The following is a 13,219-nucleotide window of genomic DNA, read 5'->3' as shown; positions in this document are numbered from 1 at the left end:
AATACTACCACATCAGAAAAGTAATGTGAAAAATAGTGGATACTTTGTAATTATCTAATCCAATCTTATTCCTTAATACATTAATTATAATTGACTAAAAACAAATAAATCTACATATCAGACATAGGTAATGCAATGTATCGTCATATTCAGGTGCCCAAATAAACTTCTTAAAAATAAATGACTTCTGATATCTATGAAACAATGAAGATTGAGCTTTCACAGAAGCTGGCAGAGAATTTCATACTTGAACAGCTTGATACGAAAAAAGTTTGCAAAACCCCGTGGTTTCTGATCTTTAGGTTTTAACCGATAAAACAGCTTTAAAAAAATAAATGCCTAAAACAGATGTTTACTGGCTAAACATTTATAATTTAAAAAAAAAAAAAAAAAACCTGCTCCCCTAGTACTTGCCCCTTCCTGGTCCTGTCTAGTATCCTTCTTTTTTTATTTATTTTTTTTATTTTATGTGCTTGTTATGTTTACTGCTTTCTGATGCCCAGATGTGCAGTGCTCTGCGAATGTCTTCACAACATATTTTTCACACTTTGCGGCCTTTAAAAACAAACAAAAAAAAAAGCAGTTCATTGATTGCACAGCATTCTGTCTCCCTGTCCTTGTTATAAAACCTCCCCATGACCACTGCCTTACCAGAGGGATGTGGTGTTTGGTTTTTACACCACATGTATTGCTTAGTACTGAGGACAGAATATTTGAATTTGGTCTCCTTGGACTCCAAAATCTTTTCCCACATTTGTACATTATCCTCCTCAGTGGTTCTGAAACCTGATCCTGCAGGCACCCCAGCCAATCAGGTTTTTGGGATATCCACAATGAATATTCATGAGAGAGGTTTGCATGCAGTAGAGGCAGTGCATGTAAATAGCTCATAAATATTCATTGTGGATATCTCAAAAACCTGACTGACTGGGGTGCCTCCAGGGCCAGGTTTGGGAACCAGTGCCCTAAGTGTTTCTTTGCAAATTCTATGCGGGACATTGTATGGCTTTTCTTAAGCAGTGGCTTTACCTTCTTACTGCTTTACCATACGTATATAACATAGTTCATAAAATTCTTATATACCATCCTAACCATTAGGTCTAGATGGTTCACAAATAAATTCAATAAATAAATTACAAAAGGAAACTTATACCAACTAGCTATACAGTGATGTCCTAATTAACAGGTGATGCAAAAATCACCAGAATCAATTAAAATATTTTTTAATAAGCCTTGTTCTAATCTAAGAACAGTAGGCAATGTTTTCCAGGATAAAACTACAGTAAACAGAAATAATTTTTCCAAGATTTTAGCTTTAAAGAGGATGACGAGGGAGCCAAAAGTGTATTCTTATGAATCGATCTACAAGACAGATTTCTTTTCATTTAAATTAAAGAACTCAAATATGCAGGACAGTTACCATTGATAATTTTATGAAGCAAACACAGTATTTTAAAATCAATCCTGAAATTATAGGAAGCCAATGTAGAGATTTAAATAATGGAGTGATCCTATCAAATCCAGATTTATAAAGTAGAATCCTAGCTGCAGTGTTTTGCAGCAACTGAATTATTGATATAGAAGTTTTATTTAGTCCTGAGTATGAGTTACAGGAATCAATTCTTGAAAAAAAATAAGCCATGATTTATTTTCTGCATGTCATCTAATGAGAAAATAGACAGAGATCTGTCAGAGCATACAAAGCTGAGAGAACACAGAAAAAGATAACATTTGATTTGAACATCACCCTTCAACTGGGTGCCTAACCAGATTCCTAAGCTATGAACTTCAGATTGTAATTGAATAGGTTGACCATTTAAAAAAGCTGGAACAAAAGAGGAGTTACTCTTCACCCATAAAAGAGTTATGTTGTCAACATTCAGTTTTAAACGACAATTAGCCATCCAAGCAGAAAATCAATATTTTACTGAATGAGAAATTCCTATATGACTCAGTCCAAAAGTAGGTCATGGTCCACCAGGTTAAATGCTGGTTTTTGGTGTAATATTGAAATTGTTGAACAATTCACATTTCCCTCCAGTCTCACCCAGAAACCTCTGTAGTTCTTTTAAAGTAATCATGGGCCTCACATTGACCTTCCTCAACAGTTTCCTTACCCCATGGTTAGGGACTTGAGGAATGACTTGTCCAAAACAGTGTCTTGGTGGTGCCAAATTGTTTCCATATGAGTAGTCTGGCAGTGTTCTGAGGGATGTTCAATCAAGCCTTTCCTAGTCTATACTTTTTGAATAATTTTATCATGGATTTCTTTTGTCAGCTTCATGCTCAGCATGTTTAGATCTTTTGCTTCACATTCATTTCATACAACAAAAAGCTTGATTCTTCATCCTGAGTATTTGAATTAGTTTAACTACTGTGACTAGGCATAGATTGACTCAATTTAACTTTTGGGCCTTGTGAAGGCAGTTTTTAGAAGAGATTAATTCGAATTTGCTATGACAAAAGGTGTGAGGACTTGTGCAGTCAAAGACTTTTGATTTCTTTATGAATATTTCTGGCTTTCATGTTGAAAATGTAAAGTATGTTGTATAGATCCGTGGTTTTGTATTTTTGTTAGACAACAGAATGTGGAAAAATGTACAGTGGCTTGAAGACTTTTTGCAAGGCATTGTATGTACTTGATACAGCTGAGCTACTCAATAATAGTACCTGTGCTGCTAAACCACTTGTTTTTTCTGAACTCTCAACCACTCATTAGTTGGAAGATTAAACACCTAAATTAGCAATTTATAAATAGCTAAAAATAGAAATCCTATTTGTAAATTATGAGCCATCTAAATCCTGACTGTTAATATCTGGATAATGAGCAAAATTTTAAATCCAGCATCATAATATAGTTGCCTTCAACAAATAAGAGCAAATTAAAATAATTAAGAGCAAATACTAATCTCTGATTTATTAATCTCTGTGTAAACTTAGCTCTTCTAAGGACAAGCAGGACATCAGATTCACATAGATGGGTGACATCATCTGACAGACTCCGCCACAGGAAACTCCCTAGCTTCTTTTCAAGAGCTTTTGGATTATCTACCATGCACAGATAGGCACCTTCTGCCACCATCACCGCATGGAACCAGCTAATCTTATTCTTTCTGTAGAGCTGTTAAAACACTTGTCAAAGCTTTTCTTCATTTGTGTGGCTTGCATTCTTGGCAAATTTGCTGTAGCTTTTCAACTTGCATTTGTGACTTTTTTTTCTTTGGTGAGTGCTGTTCTGGACCTACGTTCCCCTCTCCTTTTAGTTCCTTAGTGTGTGCTAAGTGCTGTATACCCCCTAAATATAAAATAATATATATACAGCATTCACGCACCTAATTCTGTTATTGCTTACTAAGCTTTAGTAACAGGGCCCCTTAGGTTTTTTTTCAGCACTTTGTTTCCTTTCATTTTCCACAGCCCGTTGGCCCACTTAGGCCTGAGCAATCAGGTTAGGGTGTTATTTTTTTTTCCTCTGTCATTGAGTGATTTCATTTCACTTTAGCTATCTTCCTGAAATGTCCCAAAAAACTCCCAGTGGTTTTAAGTGGTATACCCGCATGCCAAAACTGTATCAAAAACTAATGGTCATAATTGGTATTTGGCATGCTTGGGGCCCAACCATGATTCTTCTTGTCATCTCAGTCACCAGATATCCAAGAGAACAATCAAGAGTCCAGAACAGTGCAGAACTATTTTTTTATTTATTATTTTTTTTGTTACATTTGTACCCCGCACTTTCCCACTCATGGCAGGCTCAATGCAGCTTACATGGGGCAATAGAGGGTTAAGTGACTTGCCCAGAGTCACAAGGAGATGCCTGTGCCTGAAGTGGGAATCGAACTCAGTTCCCCAGGACCAAAGTCCACCACCCTAACCACTAGGCCACTCCTCCGGTTCATCAATGGCAGCATCGAAGGCATCTGATCCATATGGCTCCAGGACTTTCATTGGACACTGGGGAAGCATTAGTATCGAGAAGGTCTCCACTTGCATTGACATCGAGTGTTGGCAGCACCCATCGGAGCTGAGCATCCTTTAATCTGTCACTGAGGACTTGGATTCGGCATTGTCTTTGTTGGTGCTGAGAGATTCCAATGGGTACGATGGGTGGAGACCAAGAAGCATCAGCATTCAGTCCCCTTAAAAGCATGGCACCAGGAGCACAGGGGCATCAGCATTGTTGACACTAAGATGTATTCGCCTCAAAAAATTTGGCACCAGTGTGCCAGCCTCCATCAGGCCAGGATCAGTCTTTTGATTCTACCCCAATTCCTTTTGTGGACTTCACCACCTCAACTGTGTCCTCCTTGCCTTTGCAGATTCCTTTCACTGAGGAGCGGATCTGAGCCATGCTCCAGGAGGAGCTGGGGCAGCTCCTTGCCCAATGTGATACCCTTGAGGGCATTAGTGTTGGACCGAATGTTGGTCCAGCCAATCCTAGAGGCCTATGCCATTATGTTTGGTCTAGTATCGACACTGATGCCTGAAGGGTCGAGACCCTCAGGGAGGGGGAGAAGCCTCATTGAGGTCCAGGTCTCACACTGTGCCTTGACTCTTGCTCTCAGCCAGCCCATGGCTTTAGAGCTAATGAGGACTCGGGCAGAGGATTATTTTCCTGAGTCTGAGTCAGACCACTCCTTCTGAGCCTCTCAGGAGCCAGAGGATCTCCGAAACTTCTATCAAATCCCTCCCCACCATATAAAAGGAGAAAATATCTCCTCCCCTTCTCTCCCCCCCCCCTTCTCTCCCCCCCCCCCCCCCCCCCACCCCAAGGAGATCTTTCTTTGGTTTTGTCAGGGAGGTTGAGGATGAGCCGAGGGGAGAAATCCATTGTCTGTCTTTGACTTTGATGCCCCTCCAAAGGAAGCTGGGGCAGTGTCTGTTGACAGCATCCTTAAGGCTGTGCAAATGAGATTGTGGGAGACTCCACTTTCTGTACAGTCTATTCATAAGAAGGCCAACTCTGTGTACATGATCCATAATGCTCCCGGATTCGAGAAGCTCCAGCTGCCGCACCACTTTATGGTCATTGAATCTGCTTTTGAGAGCCAAAAGCTCCAAATCTCACTCTTTGGTGCTTCTGGGGAGAGATGCTCAGAACTTGGATGCTTTTGGAAGAAAACTTTTCCAGAACACTGTACTAGCTTCCCGCATACATTCTTACCCAGCTGTTCATAGTCATGTAGTTGATAGTTGAAGTCCCTTGTTGAACAGTGTGGCAGAGTTTGCAGACACTTTATTACCTGAGAAGGCTGCAGCGCTCTGCTGCTTAGTAGCCAAACAGCAAGTGAGTCGAAAGCACATGGCCATGGCAACCTATGATGCTTTTGATGTGGCATCCAGATTCTCCGCCATGGTTATAGGAATACACAGACTTGCCTGACCACATGCTTCTGACCTTGAACCAGCAGTTCAGGAGCAGCTGTCAGACGTGCCCTGCTGTGATGATTAACCGTTTTGGCGACAAGATGGAGGAGGTTGCCAAAGGAGGCCCTACTATGGATCCTCTTACCTCTTGCCCTTCTCAATTGGCTCAGAGGTCTAACGCCCAATCAAAGCACCAGAAAGATCAAAAGCCCCAGTGAAAGTAAGGGTCAAGCTTTTGACTAGCTCCAAGAGAGCACAGCGGCAGTAAAAGTAATTTTTAACCTACCGGTTGGAGGAATACTGAATTTTATTCCAAGAAAGGTGGCCCCTTGTAACCTCAAATCAGTGGGTCCTCAAAATAGTCTGGACAGGTTACGCACTTCATTGGCAAACCCCCCCCCCCCCCCCCCCCCCCCCGAGAGTATCAAAATTAAGCTCTCAGCTCCAGGAACTACTTGTTCAGGAACTCTCTTCCCTTTTATAGGTCAATGCAGTCGAGCCCACGGTAAAAAGGAAAGGTACTTATAAGAAAGTACCATTACTGTCTGGTCCCCAAGAAGGCAGGAGGATTCTGTCCCATCCTGGACCTTTTTGCAATATGAACTTTTCTTCTTTCTGGCTTTCCTGCTTTCACTTATACTGTTGTTTGTAATGTAAACCGCCTTGAATGTCCATCTGAAAGACAATATATCAAATAAAAATTGAACTTGAACAATTATAAGGCCAAAGAAAAGTTCAGGTTGGTTGCTTTAAGCAGCTCACTCCCAATTAATCAGGTTCAAGATTGGCTGTGCTCTCTGGACTTAAAGGAAGCTTTTAACCATATTTAGATACATCCAAGTCATAAGAAGTATCTCAGATTTTGAGTAGGGAAATAACACTACCAATATTGTGTACTACCCTTTGACCTCACATTCACTCCCAGGGCCTTTACAAAATCTCTAGCTTTATTTGGTGTCGTTACATAGACTGGGAGTACATATGTTTTCCTACCTGGACGACTGGCTGGTGAAGAACTCTGGAATCCATGTCAGGAACTGTTCAGGTGTTGGAGCTACTAGGGTTCATTATCAACTACTCAAAGTCCCATCTGCTCCCTGTCCAAAGATTAGAGTCCATTGGCACCCTGCTAGACACTGTTCAAATCTAGGCCTTTCTCCAGAACAACATGAGATGCCCTGGTCAGCATTGTGTTGCAGGTCCACCAGAGCCAGCAGATCACAGCTCAGTAGATGTTGAGATTGTTAGACCACATGGCCTTGACTGTCCATGTGACACCCTTGGCCCATCTCCATTTGAGAACAGCTCAATGGACTATTGCTTCCCTAGTAGTCAAAGGCCACTGGGAATCTTGTGGGTGTCATCACTGTCACTTCTCCTTTGTAGTAGTATCTCTTGTGGTGGACAATTTGGTCCAATTTAATACAGGGACTTCCATTCCAAGTTGCAGATGTTGACAATAGATGCCTCCAATCTGGGGTGGGGAGTTCATGGAGATGGGCTTCATATTCCAGTCAGTGGCCCTTCCAGAAGACTCATTTGCACATAAATCTCCTAGAACTCCAGGCAGTGCAAAATGCTCTAAATGCTTTCAGAGATTGGTTGGTGCCCCAAATTGTTGTCATCCAGACCAACAACCAGGTTGCCATGTACTACATCAACAAGCAGGGAGGCATGGGCTTATACCTCTTGTGTCAGGAAGTACTCGTTTTGTGGACCTGGGCCTCCTATCTAATAATAGATTGGCTGGTCCTGTGCAGCAATGGTGTAGGGGGGAAGGGGGGAGGTGGAACATGTGCATGGTGGGGCTTCCAGAATCGTCTGGAAAAGAAGCTGGGTGTTTCCCACATTGGGATCTGTTGAATGATGTTATCCATCTGTGTGAATGTATCCTGCTGTCTTTGGATAACACCTGCTACAGGTGAGTAACTTCACTATTGAGGGACACGAATCTGGTGTTGCTAGTTTTGACTGAACTTTATTATAATGCTTCCCTTTTCCTTTGTTGTGTAGTAATTTTTGTATTCCTTCAATTCTAGGGTGCAATCTATGGCATGGCACAGTCTATTTCTGACAGATCCATGGTGACTGAGGTTTCCCAAGCTTTCTTGGACTATCTCTACAACACAGATGATGTTTCCGGAAATAAGCACTTGAATGGTTCCCCTATACCCCACTGATGCTGCTTTCCTTCGGTGCCTTATTCTAACAGTGCTGAGGTCCTGTTCCAGGCCATCCCTTTGAAGAGGGAACTCTGAAAGCTGCTGACTTCGTCCTTTGGTGATAACATGCAGAAGGCAGGACCCTGACATCCTGGTCGTTCTGTGTTATCTCCTGTTTTAGCCTATCCTTCCATTGGCCTTTTGCACTGTTAAATCCTGTGAATCAGTATCTAACCCAATCAGAAGAGCAATAAGAGGATCTTTTATATATAAATAATAAGCTTTAATTGTTGTCTGTCTTGCCAACTCTTCTAGGTAGCCAGTGAATAACCTCTGAGTTACCAGAGGCTGTTCTCAGAATTTTTTTTTTTAACTCTATAGCTCTGGACTTTGGTTTGTTGCATTGGTTATATGTTCAACACTGAACACTAAGACTCCCTGATTTTGTGACTATTGATTTGTTAACCCAAAGGACAAAATGTCTGCTCTGGTCCAGGGGATACAAGAAAATTGAATGATCATACTGCCAAGGATTCTGACTTTTCTCTTCTGCTTAAATAGCTTTACATTGTCTCAGAGAATTCTGTGGATATTCTTGTCATTTCTGGTACAAAATACCTACAAAGTCATAGAAAGCACATGGTACTAACCTAGAAAGTCAGAGTTGATTTCTGATGACAAAAAACTAGCTTTATTTTTCTAGATTTCTATTCAAGGTATCTTTAAAAATAATGAAAATGTACTTTTCTTTTAAATATAGATATATTTAACACAGTAGAAGTCATCTAAAAATAAGAAATGCTCTCTTCGTCAAGAGAAAGCTGTTGGCCTCTAATGCAGTAGTGCTGCTATGTCATAAAATAGCGAGGAAGATTTGATGGAATTTGCTAATAAAGATACAGCCCTAGGCTTGTACATCCTAGACTCCAGAATGTCTTAATTTGTCACTGGTCATTATAATGGCAATTCTATATCAGGGTGCCCACATTTACGCATCCCTTGAATGCAGAGCTATTCAGTAAGGGCTTGGTGTAAGTGCACAGAGGGAGCGGTTCACATGGGTGAAGCATGGGAGAGGTACATCCATTCTGCATTTGGGCAGCTGCAGTTACACCAGGTCTATGGCTGGCATATCTGCGAGCAGCTAAATGTAAGGCACGCTGGTACTGGTTCTGTAATAGGATCTAGGTGCCATTATAAAATAGACTCTCACTGAGCAGTATTGGAATGCCTAAATAGAAGCACCCACTTAGAGAATTGCCCCATATGAGGGTAATTCTGTAAAGTACATGCTAACAGTTACACATTTATTGCCTGTGTAACTCATAAATTCCATCTAAGTACTATTCTGTAAATAAGTACATATGCTATATTGCATATATTCTACAGGTAAAAGTCCATATACAGTAGGTGGAGCATGGGTGAGACTCTTGGGTATAACTTATAGAATACTGTGAGTTAAATGCATAGTTCTGGAACTTTGGAGCACATGCCAGCTGTATGGTTGGTGTAAGTTCTCACCCTTACCTTATAGGAGCATATTTTCACTGTTTTGGTAGTATTCTATAAAGGAAAGTAGATACCTATGTTCCTTTATGGAATGGGCTCATACCAGGTGCCCAGTTATAGAATTAACTCCTATATTCCCACCTTCACTCATCTGAACTATAACAGAAAGCTGTATGCTTTGTATTTTAAAAATCTGGCACAGTGTAAAAACAGCATATAGGAATACCCAGTCAATTAAAAAATTAATAATAATAATTGCTGAAAAGATTACTTTTCTTTTAAGTCGTTGCCTTTGGAGCAGCCATGTATGGAGAAGTATCATGAGTGTCACACATTACTTGATGCGGACTGAGATGTTACTTCGTATATTTTATATACCTCCTTTTCACATTGTGTTAGTCAATATATATATATATATATATATTTTTTTTTAATATGGATGAAAAGGAAAATTGCAAGGAAAGAATACGAGAGTTTCTCCCCCCCCCCCCCCCCCCCCCCCCCACCTTCCCAGTATTGGTAGTAACCCTGCTCCACAGAACAGCTTACTCTGGGATCAAAGGCCTGAGAAAATATATATGCTTTAAATGAAGCTGATGAGACATCACATTCCAAAGAAGGGCTAAAAACATAAAATGGCTTGCTTCGAGTACAGTACAATCAAGACATGCCTGAAAAGGAGAAAGTTCAGTCAGATTGTCATTCTGTGAATGGAACACTCTAATGTATTGAACATTATTCATATTTGGCCAAATAGTGATTTAAATTTGATTACAAATAATCTGGTACTCTACTGTGCTAAATCCTACGGAAATAAACACTTGATCTCTGATTTCGTGTTGCTTCTTTTATTATTTGTTATGTTAAAGCTCAATGCCCATTATTTGCATTTGGCCGAATAGTAAAATATGCAATTTGGGACAGTTATATTAAAACCCATGACCAAAATTTTAAAGTGAACTCTTTAGAGGAAAAAAAAAAAGCAATCAATGGTGCTCCATAAGAAATTGCATCATAGGGTTGTAACACTTGATTCATGCAGTGTGTGGTATTTGTGATGTCACTGGCAAGATGGACTGGTATGAGGTAATTTGTGGTAGTGCTTTCTGAACATGACTGTTTGAGAATAGTCACATAATGATTTTTTTTAATAGATTGTGTAATTGATAAGGTGATAATTAATATTAGTGTGTACCTTTTAGTGTTACACTGTATGCAGAAGGTACAGCTCTTTTCAATCATGCTAACAGAATCAGAAATGGGGACCTTGGTTAAATTGGTGCCTCTCCTGAGTTGTTTGAGCAGTTAAAATATACTGTGATGACTATACTACCAAATGAATAGGCAACATGTGTCTATTTAATGTGTTGCAATATTTTTTCTTTAAAAACATTTTAATTTAAACGGAATAATTCTGTAGATGCCATTCAAGAAATTGTTCAGTATCATGAAAGTGAAAATATTTTGTGAACTAACTAAAAACACCTGTAGTACCAGTTTGCAGATTTGTGTGTTTGTATGTATATGTATATGCCTGAAAGCAGTGAGGTACTGAAATCTTTAGCTGTTATATTAAGTCATCCTACTTGGCCCCAGTATCCCTATGACATCTTATCAGAGGAACTTTATTATTTTTTTAATAGAGACTTTTGAGCAAGGTATTAATGTAAGGACTTTTATGTTCAAAAGGCTGTTGTCCTCTTCACCTCTCTAGCTCTGCTTAAATATTGCTTATATTTTATTGGTTGATTTTGCTGGCATGTGGTTTCTTAGAGTAGGGTTTGGAACTACTTAGGGATTTTTTTTACATATTCAAAAGTAGAGTGTTGCCATGTTAGGCCACTTTAAAGATTAATACACAGAAATAAAACAAAACAAAGATACTTATTTGTATTTTCCCTTTTTGTTTGACTAAATACATTTTTTATTAACTTTCAAAGGCCAGAACCTTCTTCCTTAGGTCAGGACAGCAAGAGCAAAAAATGGCAATATCAGAGCTCATAAGTGAAACACAAAAACATCTAATGACTTTCTCAAGGGGAAAGGTCGGGGTGCGGGGAGTGAGGACCAGGGAAAAATAGATGGTGTGATCCGATGATGATGAAGCAGTATAATTTTATGGCAAAACCCAGATCTTTTAAGTCCTTTCTTCTTGGAGTTGAAGCATTCTATCATTTTAACTTTGAGGGTCTTGGAAGGCCAGTTTTAAAGCAATCCAGGAACACAACAACCACCAAATCTGAAAAGCAACTCCTAACAGAAGTTCAAAACGAAGAGAATGACATAAGTCCCTGCAATATATCATGCTGTAAATTGTGCAGGCACATATTAGAGGACCCCACAGTTACCCACAGCTTGTCAGAAAAAAAAAAGGATGAGTGCCAGAAGGAAGTTCTTTAGCACAATGTAAGTTTTACCATGAGCACTAACAGTGAATTTGAGAGACTGATATCATACTTCACATGCCCTGACTTGGAGAAAGGTTATTCCTGTCACGGTATGTGCAAAACTAAACCATTTAGAGAAATTGCCCTGCAAAGACATTCAACATAAAGGGATCCTACTCAGACTCCTTCTCAAATACTGTATGTACCAGAATATAAACAGAGAAAGTTCTGACAAAAAGGGTCAAAAATTGCCTCTAGGATTTATACATGTAAGCCGCATTGAGCCTGCCATGAGTGGGAAAGCGCGGGGTACAAATGTAACAAATTAAATATTCTAGACCCATAGTGTCCAGCATTTCTCCCCTTACCTTCCTCCTCCAGCTGATGCTATGGAAAGAAGGAGCGCTGGAGGAGGAAGGTGAGTCCCTCAGGTCAATGGTATCCCTGGATTACCAAGTCCAGGGTGGAAACTCTCCCAGCTGATGCTGACAGCAGCACAGTTGGCTGATGCATGGACCTTGAGCCTCTGTGCATACTTAAGGCCTGCCAGCTCCACCCCTTAATGTCCTATTTTGCTGGTACATTGACATCACTGAGCTGAGGGACTTTGCTCCTCTTTCCCACATCATCAGCTGAGAGAAGAAAGTAAAGGGAAAATGCTAGTCACCACAGGGGAGGGGGGGAAAGAAGTAATGTGGGATATTATTGGGGGGGGGGGGGGGGTTGGAGAGAAACACTTGAATATAAACCCACATTTTTATATTCTAGTTAAGTTTTCCCCCTTTTAGGTGGGGGGAAAGCTGTTTTCTCGGTTTATACCTGGGTTTATATTTGTATACATATGGTATATATTATTCAGTGTAAAACATGCGAATGGTGCTATGTTGGGGAGACAGACCAGGTGCTAAAGATAAGAATCAACTTTCAAAGGCATTACATCATCCATCACAAATCAAACCAAGATGACACCTCCTTTTTTTTTTTTTTTTTAAGTATTTTTGGGGACCCAAGCACTGTATCATTAACCTTAGAAAACTACGAGGAAATTTAAACAAAATCTAGAACACGAGACTGTACGTGTCACTAATCAGTACACTTCCCCTATGAGTCTGGAATTACCTTCTTACCTCCCTCTCTGCTTCTGCATGTCTGGCATCTCCCCTTCCCTTCCCCATATGGACCTGCCAAGTCTCTCACTTTGGCGAGTCATCTCCCGCCAAAGCAGGAAATTCTCTTGCTAAGCCACTGCCTTGCCACCACCACTGCAGCTGCTTCTTCCAACAAACAGCAGGGCTGCAGTGCTGTCAGCTGTGCCAATCCCCTGCCCCAGAATAGGAATTGACTGCAAAGGGGGCAGAACCAACAATGTGTGCCTGAATACTGCAGCCCCATGCCTGCTGCTGCTTGTCAGGAGAAGTATTGGCAAAAAGATACTGGATTGAAGGGGGAGAGAAATGAGAAGCTGAATGGGATGAGAAATAATGGATAGAATAGAAAATGCTAGATAGGAGATGGGGAGAGAAACAAGATTGGGGGGGGGGGGGCGGCTGAGGTCTCCTCATGGTTATGCCACTGGGGGGGAATAGATGCTGGATAGGAGTGTAAATAGACTGCACTGAAACACTTCCTCTTACCTATCCCTGCTATCACTGGTGTAAATAAGGTGTTTTCTGGAATTGCCATGGGACTGAGGTGTGTCAGGCATACCTGCCAAATCTCCAGCATTCAGGAGGAGACTCCCGCTTTGACGGGTCATCTCCTGCACTCCTGCCAAAGCAGGAAAGTCTCCCACTG

At 40.7% G+C, this 13,219-nt stretch overlaps 1 protein-coding gene across 1 annotated transcript in view; it reads left to right on the top strand.

Annotated features, from left to right (window-relative positions):
• Window positions 1–9,846, top strand: part of SGPL1 (sphingosine-1-phosphate lyase 1) — a 332,112-nt gene extending 322,266 nt beyond the window's left edge. Inside the window, exon 13 of the mRNA XM_030203525.1 lies at window positions 7,407–9,846. Within this exon, the coding sequence (XP_030059385.1) occupies window positions 7,407–7,547 (141 nt within the window). The 3' untranslated portion in view covers window positions 7,548–9,846. The remainder of the gene's footprint in view (window positions 1–7,406) is intronic.
• Window positions 9,847–13,219: the final 3,373 nt, after the last annotated feature.

Source organism: Microcaecilia unicolor, chromosome 5 (assembly GCF_901765095.1).
Source record: "Microcaecilia unicolor chromosome 5, aMicUni1.1, whole genome shotgun sequence".
NCBI lineage: Eukaryota > Metazoa > Chordata > Amphibia > Gymnophiona > Siphonopidae > Microcaecilia > Microcaecilia unicolor.
Note: the sequence above shows the minus strand (reverse complement) of the source record. Positions and strands in the feature narration are given on the sequence as shown.